Below are 10,207 nucleotides of genomic sequence, written 5' to 3' on the forward strand. Positions count from 1 at the left end.
AAAGAGAGGTCTGTATAAAACGTAAACATGTTGCAGGCACTGAGACTAATTTCACACAGATTTCATTAAAACAGGGCCGGTGATGTAACACTTACATCAGCCCACAAACGTAATCCTAAATCGACCTTTACTTCGACCATCACGCCAAATCAGTGTAAGGTATGAGGGGATGTATCACTTAAAATTTAATTAACGGTGTGTGACTTCATTAAAGAAAATTGACCTTTTATTTCATAACACCCCGTTAGCTAAGCTGCCTAATTTGTTAGCATGGCTGGAGGAGAGAAGCTGAGGCCTCAGGGCGTAATGTAGCCGCTGTAGCACAGTGTGAAGATCATGTCCCTGAGCTTTTCTTTTTTTTTTTTCAAAATAAGAGCAGAGATACCTGCAATATTGGCTGAAAGTTTGAAAAGTGCGAGAACGGCTGACAGTGACAAAACAAGCTTCTTTCACAAGCATTTGTTCACTGCCGTTGTCTTTTTCACCCTTACTCAGACACACACATATAAACACGCTGAAGAGCAGACAGATACACACTCTTAAATGTCACTTTCAAGTATTCATCTGCTGCTCAGTTTAACATTTTGCTGTGATTATGTGGAGGAAAAAAAAAACTTTCCCTGACGCCGCTGTCGCTCTGGGCTCCAGTGCCACCCATCATCTTTGTGACAAAGATAATTCAAGCAGAGCTGTGGTGGGTGGGGTGTGTGGGGCGGGGGGGGCAGTGATGTGAAAAAGATAGGGAGACAGACGGAGCATGTGAAGAGCCAAATTAAGTAGAAGCACAGATTTGGGGGGGTGAAGAAATGAGTGTTGTGTGACATTGAGTGCAGCGACAGCAGGATGTGGAGGTGGTTAGAGGTTCAGAGGAGGGGTAGAGGGCGATGTCCAATAGCTGCTGCTGCTCACACGACATGCTCTGAGCCTCTCCTCGCTCCATCTCTCCCCCCTCCTTCGCTCTTTCTCACCCCCGCCCATCCATTTCTCCTCAATCAACCTGTGCCAGTCTGCAGCCACCCCCACTCTGTGTCCCTCTCCAGTTCCTCATCCTCACCTTTCTTTCCCTTGCTTCCTCCATCTTCACATCCTCCCTCTTTTCAGTCTTCCTCCACACTCCATCTCCCATTTTAGGTCCCTGCTCGTCTCTGCCCTATCCTGCCCAGCCTCCCTCCATCTTGCCTCTGTTCCCTCTCTGCTCTCGTTCTCTAGCCCCCACCTTCTTTGTCTCCCTTTCTTTTCCTCTCTGCTCTGTACTCTGTGTGGCTGTGCAGCCCTGAAGCAGTCTTTGTTTGACTTTTTCCCATTTTTTCTGAATACTGCAGGGATCTTTGTCTGTCAAAAGATTAATGTTGCACCTCATAGACTGTAGTACATTTCCCTTTTCTTTTTGACATTGCAAACTACTCAAACGACAAACTAACCCACTCAGATGTGATTAGCTCAAAACAATTAGTGGATGGTCCATATCTCGTACTGAAAAATAATCAGCTGCAGAGATCCTGCTGAAGGAAAAGCCAGGAGACTGGCTCTCACTGCAAGGATACACTGGGAAAAAACTGGAAATTGTTGCACCACAAGCCATTTCCAGTTATACTTTATATTAAGGGAATGTTTCTGTAATTTAGTATTGCACTTTCAAAAAGCTGGAGGACCAATTAAAAGAAATCAGCAGATCTTTTTCAGCAGAAAACGGAAGAGGTTAGTACGAGGTTTTGTTCGACCGCACTGGAATTCAGATCTGTTTATTGTTGTTCTTAACGGCCACAGTCAAAGGTTGAGTGAAAAGCCAACCGTCGTAGAGAGGGCGGAGATTTTGTCTTCCCTTCACTTGAAGACAAACTGCTACAGAGTCAGAGCACAACTAAAGAAACTAATTTAGCCTGTTTGTCTGGTGTGACTACAAGGTTAGCACTGAGGCTAACCACCTTGGAATAATTCATGAATGCTCCCATTCTGCCCACACTGCATGAGTACATTATAAAACGGTTCAAAAACCTGTGGATCCTACGTTTCCTGTAATGCAGTAGAAGCAGGTGCAACGCTCAGGTAACTCTGTCTGATAACACTGGTTCTCGTGTGTTTAGGCCTCACAGTATGTTTTAAAGGTACATTTCACAATCTTGACTGCTAACGAGCCACAAGCTAACTTTAACATTCAGAAAGAGCTTCACATGCTGAATGTTCATTCAAATTGACTGTCTGTTTGCATGTCTGTGTGTTTGTCTCACATCTGCCTCTATGTTGGTGCCCCCCCCAGGTAAAGGAGATCTGATTGGCTCGGACTCCCTGACGAAGGAGCAGGTGATCAAGACCAACGCCAACGTCAAGGCTTTGACCTACTGCGACCTGCAGTACATCAGCCTGAAGGGCCTCCGCGAGGTCCTCCGACTCTACCCCGAGTACGCCCAGAAGTTCATCAGTGAGATACAACACGACCTCACGTACAACCTGCGAGAGGGACACGGGGCTGATGTAGGTTCTTGTGTTCCCTCAAATTGCCCCTTAACAGATGAATAAAGTATTCTGAATTAAAATTCATTCATAACAGACCCCCCACCCCCACCCCCACCCTGAGGCCATCAGGCATCAGACATGATGCTAGAGGCTAATGGGTTTGTGTCGACAAAATTGGTCCTGGTAAACAGTCAAGTGAGGTGTGCAGGTGGCATAAGGACTGTTGATAGGTGTGTATTTATTTTTATTTATATATTTACAGACTATATCATAAAACCCAGCAGATCAGTCACACTACTCCATGTGCAGCCTTTAAAGTGCAAATTGAAAATGAAATTTTACATGGCGCTATTGTTTAGCCTGAGGAGACACTCACCTTAAGAGGGATCTCGTGGATAAAAGCTATGCATGACCTCTCCGCCACTACTTTAGAATTCACACACAGATCTGTGCACACATCACAATTTGACAAGCTCAGCCTTGAAGTGGTTTTTCTTAACTACTACCATCAAACACACAAACACAACGCCTGTGCCTTTGGCTGGTGCAGCAGCAGAAGGAGCAAAACACAGCGACAAGAATAGCTCAGTGCTGCTGTTTGAAGCTGTCCTATTGCTAAAAATAGAGCGGGGGGGAAGCACGGGCTCTCCCTGACTGGCTGAGTCCCCTGCAGCTGCTGCTAAGATTGGATCCTGCTCGATATAAATAGCCCAGCCAGCTGAGGAGAAGGGAGGGGGCGAGGACGAGGAGGAGAGACGAGGGGGGACTTTAGCTATCTCGTTTTCTTTTCTGCTCTTCTTCTTATACCTCCTTTCCCACTGCAGTGCTGTTTGTTTCTCCAGGGGCGCAGCACACTTACTGCAGAGTGTGAGTGACGTGCAAATGTGCACTCATATCAGTGTGAGTCTGTAGCAGCATCAAGGCGATGCACAATTCCAGATTCATAAGCTGCTGCCCGTATCTTAGGTCTGGGTTGCAGATGTCCACCCTGGTTAAGTATGCAAAGCCCAGCCCAGGAGAGTGTGTTTGCATATGTATGTAAGACATGACTGCTGGAAAACAGAGAAATAAAGCCTGTAGATGTCTCGCACCTCCTTGCTCAGTAAACAAATACTTCAAGAAGCAATCTCAGTGGATGAATGATGAATGATAATCACAGCAGCAGAAAGCAGACACGGTGGCAGGTGGGAAAAAATAGAAGGAAGGATGATACGGAGGAAGAAGGAATTGAAAAATTGGGGTACCACATTTGGAAAATGTTTACTGTCAAGGAAGATAAGGGAGCAAATGATCCATCATCTAAGTGACAGGTGCGTTTTCAGTGTCCATCGCTGCTGATTTACAGGCTGCAGACTGACTCTCGTCACCCTGGAGCCTTGGGCAAAATAATGCAGTGTGCAACCAGTCGAGCGGGTGCACCGAGCTGTGCTGCAGAAAGAGGGGACGTTACAGCACGTTTGAACCCCGTGCTTCAGTCTCTGCACCAGAAACATGCCGTGGAGGACAACACAATACCTGCACCTGCACATGCAGTACAAACACAGCTACACACACAGCTACACACACTGCTCACTCTGCTGCACCCACAATAAGAAGAGGAGCACTTTTGTAAGCACACACACACACACAGCTTACATACATCCACTTATATGCGTGCCCACACATACAGACTCAATCACGCGCACATGATGTGAATGTAAACTTCAGTACACCCACGCACGCACGCAGACAAGCGCACGCCGACACGTGGCAAGTGCACACTTCTCACGCCCCCGCATCACAGAGCATTCCTTGGTTTCCTCCAGTGCTGGGAGCTAAGATTAGAACACAAGAGCTAAAAATACATTACGGTGGCACAGGGGATGGGGTGGGGGGGGTTTGGGGGTGGAGGATAGAGGAGGGTTGACTAAGAGGAGGGCAGTGGGGGAGGAGGAGAGAAAAGAGAGAATGCTGAGCAGGCAGGGATGGAGGGAAAAGAGAGAGAGAGAGACTTGATTACAGGGAGAGTAGAGAGAGTGGGGGGGGGGCAGAGGGGCGTTGGCTTGTCTGCATGATGAGCTATGAAATACAGTCATTACTCACTGGGAACGAGAGATGTTATTATTTTGTTGAATGTGTAGGTAAAGTCAGACCCAGTACCACTGTTTCTTTTTAACGCATGAAGTGTTTTCACAAAGACTTTTCCTCACTTACTGTTCTGTTTTCTCTGAATCGTTGGAAAAAATCCTGAACATATATAATAAATAATAAACAACTGAGTCCTGAGAGCTGAGGCCAGAGCTTCCATAGAGGTTTCCATGTTACACATTGTTATCCTGACAGTGTGAAAGAGACTCATAGAGAGACAAATTTCTGAAATATACCTGAGCAGTTACAGAAACAAATGAAAATGATTTTAAACAATCAGAAGAATTTATTTTCTGCTTGTTTTCTCAAGTGCTTGCACTGTTGTCTGTTTAATGATAAACTTTTAACTTGCACATTTTCTCATTTAAACACAGACGAAGTCCTGTTTTGTTTAGTTCGTCATTTCTGGAAGTTTCTGTGACCCAGCATCAACACTGAAGACAGCCTAAATTATTCAGTTCATAAGCAGGGACATGGCTGATGGGGACCTGGGGGGAGAGTGTGTGTGTGTGTGTGTGTGTGTGTGTGTGTGTGTGTGTGTGTGTGTGTGTGTGTGTGTGTGTGTGTGTGTGTGTGTGTGTGTGTGTGTGTGTGTGTGTGTGTGTGTGTCTCTGCTCGGGAGAATGATGAGGAAAAGTCAGATGCAGCAGTCTGTATTAAATGTAGCATGACAGGCTTCTCTTCGCAGTCTGGCAAAGACGGAGGCAAAACAATATTCACTCAAAACAAAAACTGAAATCATTAGAATTTAAGGAGTTACTGTAAGCCTCTATTTCACTTTTTCTCTAACATTTTCTCATACGACGTAATCCCTGGAGGGTGACAGGAAAAGTTTGGAACATGCTCTGACTCTTGAAGTCCTTACGAGCATCACACAGCATAGCAGCTTGTATTGTCAGGTTTGTTACTATTGTTGTATTTTAAAGGCACAACTGTAAAATCTAAATACATTTAGTCTGCAAACAGGAACAGTCGACTGACGCCGCTCCTCACAGCAGAAATGATCCAACTACAAAAGAAAAGGGGCTTGAAAACATTAGAAAAATTAAAATTCAAATAAGTTCAAGTGTCTGGGAGAGAAGAGACACGTGTCTCCTGAAGTGTTCTCTGTTAGAGGAGAGACTATGTTGAACTGAAGCCAACATGTGTAACAGTGCATCAAACGTTTAATGTTCGCTGTTAGAAAAGGTACAAAGTCTTGTGTTTGTCTGCCACCCACTGACACAACCATGTCACTGTGCTGTCTGAGTCTGATGCAGCTGTTCTCAAAACCTAATAAAACAATGACCTCTGACCTCTCAGGTGTGATGCCTGGCCGTGCTCCTATCATTTCATATTCAAACTGCGATCACTGTCTCTTTCTCTCAGGTGGACTGGGAGAGTAACGGCGGCCTGGTGAAGAAGCTGCCATCGATCCGCGAGGATGAGGAGGGCGACGAGGAGCAAAACTCTGTGTCCCGTGCCCCCCGCTCCCCTCTGCGCCTCAGCAGGGGGCTCAACTCGCCCCTGCGCTCCCCTCTCCTGCCGCCCCGGCCATTCCGTGCTCCCTCTGAGCACTCACGCCCCACCACCCTGCAGATACCGGTGGTCAGCTTCAGCAGTGCAGGACCTGAACTCAGCCCCAGGTAACACACACACAGGTGACTGAAAAATAAAGAGTGGCCTAGTACGACCCATTACCAGAAAGATTAGGGAGATCAGAGGAGCCACTGCACAATATGCAGTTTGACGCTGCAGCATAGGTGTCTGGCTGCCATGGCAACCAGCAGATTACAGTGCTGGTGGATCACATGGGGCTTGGCTGCTGCTGGAAGATGCACAGGCTTTCACATTGTGCAATAATGTTGTGCATGGGAAGTAAACGTGTGCGTGTGTGTGCACAGAGATTAATAACATCTCCTGTGCAGTGCTGCGTGAACACAAGCTGCTGATCGAGCAGTTTTAAATGTCTGAGTGAAGATATTTCAGTCAACGCAGATTTTTTCCTGTAATTAAAGCTCTGTCCGTTTTTTTTTCTCCTCCTCTGATTTACATTCCTCTCCTCTGCCCTCTCTCTTTCTTTTAATCCCTCCATTCTGCCTAGATTCGTGGACGGCATAGAAACAGAGAGCAATTCCACTCCATCGCAGAAGTTTGAGTTCAGCCCCAGCCTGTCACCTGCAGCACCACCTTCCCCATACCCAGGTAACACACACACAACCACGCACAGAGTGGGACTTTGCCTCGGGCTCAGAGGAACAGGTGTTTTTTTTGTTGTTTGTTTGTTTATTATTTTTGTTTTTGAAGGATTAATCTTCATGCATGTTTGTCTGTATTGGGTGCAGGGATCCGGGAACACTCTGAGATCAAGCAGAGTGTGTCTAAACTGACTGAGGAGGTGAGTGCTGACTTCTTGTTGATACGCGATGATGATGATGGTGCATGTTTACACATGCTCTAATTAATACCTCTGAATAGGATTTTTGTTTGTTTGTCAACAGAATATAAGCCACACAGCAGACAACAAAGACATTTTGACATGTCACTGAAGGAGAAGTAGTGCAGCGCCACCATGTGGCCATTTATGTGGGCATTTATGTGGGCATTTTGCATTTGGCTTGTAACTCTTGAACCATGCAAAGCTCATTTTTTCCCCATAGACTGCCTTTTTTTTTTTTTTTTTACAAATTCCCTCCATTTGTTACCAAAGTTAGTACTCTAGTACTCTACTCTAGTACACTAGTCTGACGTCAGACTAGTGCGGACTAGATAGACCGATGCGTACGAACTGATGAAGCCCCTTGGATAAGAGGCGAAACGTCTTCCCAGACAAACTTAAGTCCAGTTGCCTTCCATTCAATTTTCAAAGAGAGTTATAAAAAAGTAATATTAATATAGGGGACTTTAACTACTGGAGAATTTTTTCGATTTTTGTTTTTGTAGTATTACTTAAATAAAGGATCTGAGCTTTTCTTCCACCACTTGTATGTTTGAAAGTGTCTCAGCCTTTCCCAGTGTCCTGCTGAACACTAAGAAACTTGATTGATCCATGCACATGCATCCACACACACGTCTGTGTGTGTGTTTATACTGTCTCTCTCTTCATCACACAGATGAACAGTCTCTCTAAACAAGTCTCCAAGCTCAGTCAGGAGCTGCAGGAAATGACACGCCTGCTCAAGCCCCTCCTTCAAACAGCACCGCAGCCAATCCTAATGACCATGATGCCAAATTTAACCCCACCTCCCAGCAGCGCTAGCCACCTGTCAACAAGCACCTGTCTGGTGGTGCCACCCTCCGCCACACCTTGTTCCCTCCAGAGACCTGACACTCATTCCCTGTTGGACAGTGGAGACACAGAGGGTGTGGATTTGCCAGGATGCCTTCTCCCAACTCTTCACTCACCACAAAGGCCTAATTCATCTCCTTCAGCGTCTCCACAGCCCCGGTGCAAATCCCCAGGGGACAAAATCAAGGGTCCCGTAAACTCTGACCTTCTTTCATCTGAAGATGGTTTTCCTGAGGGATCCCCGGTCCCCCGAAGCCTCCACGCTTCCTCCAGTAACAGGATATTTTTGCCCTCGCTGCAGGACCAGCCTCCCCTGGCCTCTCACACCCCATCACCTTCTCTCTCCTTCTCTATGTCTCTCTCCTCCTCACCATCGCTTTCCCCCTGCCAAGGCCCCCACCCTTCCCGACCTGCCAGCCATTCCAGCAGAGGCCTGATCCCCCCGCCTCCCTCCCAGGACACCCCTCCCCCCCCATCCTCCCACTGCTCAGCTCCCCCATCGCTCACCTCCTCCCCTGGAGACCATCGGCTGAGGCCTTCCCCCTCCATCCCTCTCATATCCCCCGTTGTCCCCCTCCATCCCTCCACCGTCTCCCTGCCCTTGTCTCTGGACATTGTTAGTACAAGGAGAAGGCAGGGAGACGACCAAACTGCAGCTTGGTGTAAGTCACAGCTGCGCGGGGAGGCCAGACCTGTCCCTCATCCCCAGGAGCTGGAAATGCAGGAGTGGGGACGACAGGTGGAGGAGAGGAAGTCCTCCACAGAGCACATCAGCTTCATCGATGAAGAGGAACCAGCATTATGAGTGGGTTGAAACTGAGCAGTGAACAGTGAGAGATGACAATAAAGTAGCACAGAATGAGAGAGAGAGAGAGAGAGAGAGAGAGAGAGAGAGAGAGAGAGAGAGAGAGAGAGAGAAAAAGCGGTACCACAGAGTTCAGATAAGGGAACATGGCTGCGGGGCAGGACGATTGGACGGAAACCAACAAACAGCTCGTCCATTTCACACAGGAAATGCGAAAAGGACAGACAGGTGAACAGGACCACACTTGGGGGGCCGAGACGCAATGCCAGCCGTCAGCAAGTCGGTGTTTCTACACTGATGAACCACAGAACTACAACAGCACGAATTGTCTTACAGTATCAACACTGCAGTAGCTTCAGTCGATCCACGCAGCTGCTGGGACTCACTGGACCCAAGCTCATATTTTTAACTGGTTCCATTAATCTCTGGAGCCCGATTTATCACTTTCCAGCTAACTGATCATACGATTATTGCTTTTTAAATACAGTATGGATGTCTCCTCCTCTTCAAAGGTCAGGTACAAACATATATCTCAGCGGGAGACATGTTCTTACCCAAGCCAGATAATCCAAGCCACTGCACTGGGCCTGGGAATGTAAGCTCTTCGTTCAGTCCCAGTCACGTCAGATCAGGTCACCTCACCTGCTGACAGTGTGCTTCGTCCATGGGATTATTTTTTAAAGGGATTCGGTTATCTGGGCAGGTGGAGGTAAACATCGACATCGAATCATCTCTTCAGAGTCACGCACACGCCCATCACCCGCAGACAACATGAAAAGATTCTGGAATTGGTTTGAACTCCTGACAGTTGGACGCAGTACGCAGCGTAGTCACGTCTGGGCTGGTCGTCGGGTTGTGTGCCAAAGAGGTCAGGAGGCTAGGAGGCGGGGGGGGCGGGGACGGGGGGGGCGGGGACGGGGGGGAGCACCAGTATAATAAACAGCAACAATAAATCACTGTTTATCACCATCATGACTGTTTACAACCAGCCTCTCAGATTGTACAGCAAACTCCCACATCACTCCTGAGCTTTAGCCATCCAGCCATTCGTGCCTTCTCCATATAAAGACATAGACTTCCCTAAGCTCCTTCGCCTGTTACCTACAGGTAAACATTTGGATCAAAATTTACATAGAAAGCCATCAGCGTCACCTAAAGAGAACACTTGCACCTTTATCCAAAATGTAACTTATTTATTTATTTATTAGGCATGTATTTATTTATTTTTGTCGATGGAGGCGATGAGGAAACGTATTGCAAGTCTGGGAGGTTGAACAGAAACAGGCTGGGGAGGAAGGTTTACTATTTAAACTGGATGCTCTGCAGACTGTCTGTAACCTTCCCAATTCTTAATGTAGCACACACATAAAGCATATCTTCAACATGCACATAATTATCATCTACAACCCCTTTGCCAACCACTGAGCTTTATGCTGGTACGAGACAACTGCCTACCCCTAAAACTACAATACCCAGGCTGCATCACTTTGGAGGTCTCAGGACTTCTGTACATTTTGTTGTCTTTGCTTTGGTGAGGTGCTTTGTGCACCACC

At 47.1% G+C, this 10,207-nt stretch overlaps 1 protein-coding gene across 1 annotated transcript in view; it reads left to right on the forward strand.

Moving 5' to 3' along the window:
- The window catches only part of kcnh3 (potassium voltage-gated channel, subfamily H (eag-related), member 3), a 96,682-nt gene extending 87,221 nt beyond the window's left edge, over nucleotides 1-9,461 (forward strand). The window contains exons 11-15 of the mRNA XM_041057078.1: nucleotides 2,258-2,472; nucleotides 5,950-6,206; nucleotides 6,665-6,765; nucleotides 6,906-6,958; nucleotides 7,674-9,461. Coding sequence (XP_040913012.1) covers nucleotides 2,258-2,472; nucleotides 5,950-6,206; nucleotides 6,665-6,765; nucleotides 6,906-6,958; nucleotides 7,674-8,654 — 1,607 coding nt within the window. The 3' untranslated portion in view covers nucleotides 8,655-9,461. The remainder of the gene's footprint in view (nucleotides 1-2,257; nucleotides 2,473-5,949; nucleotides 6,207-6,664; nucleotides 6,766-6,905; nucleotides 6,959-7,673) is intronic.
- The last annotated feature ends 746 nt before the right edge of the window (nucleotides 9,462-10,207 follow it).

Source organism: Toxotes jaculatrix, chromosome 15 (genome assembly GCF_017976425.1).
Source record: "Toxotes jaculatrix isolate fToxJac2 chromosome 15, fToxJac2.pri, whole genome shotgun sequence".
NCBI classification, from domain to species: domain Eukaryota; kingdom Metazoa; phylum Chordata; class Actinopteri; family Toxotidae; genus Toxotes; species Toxotes jaculatrix.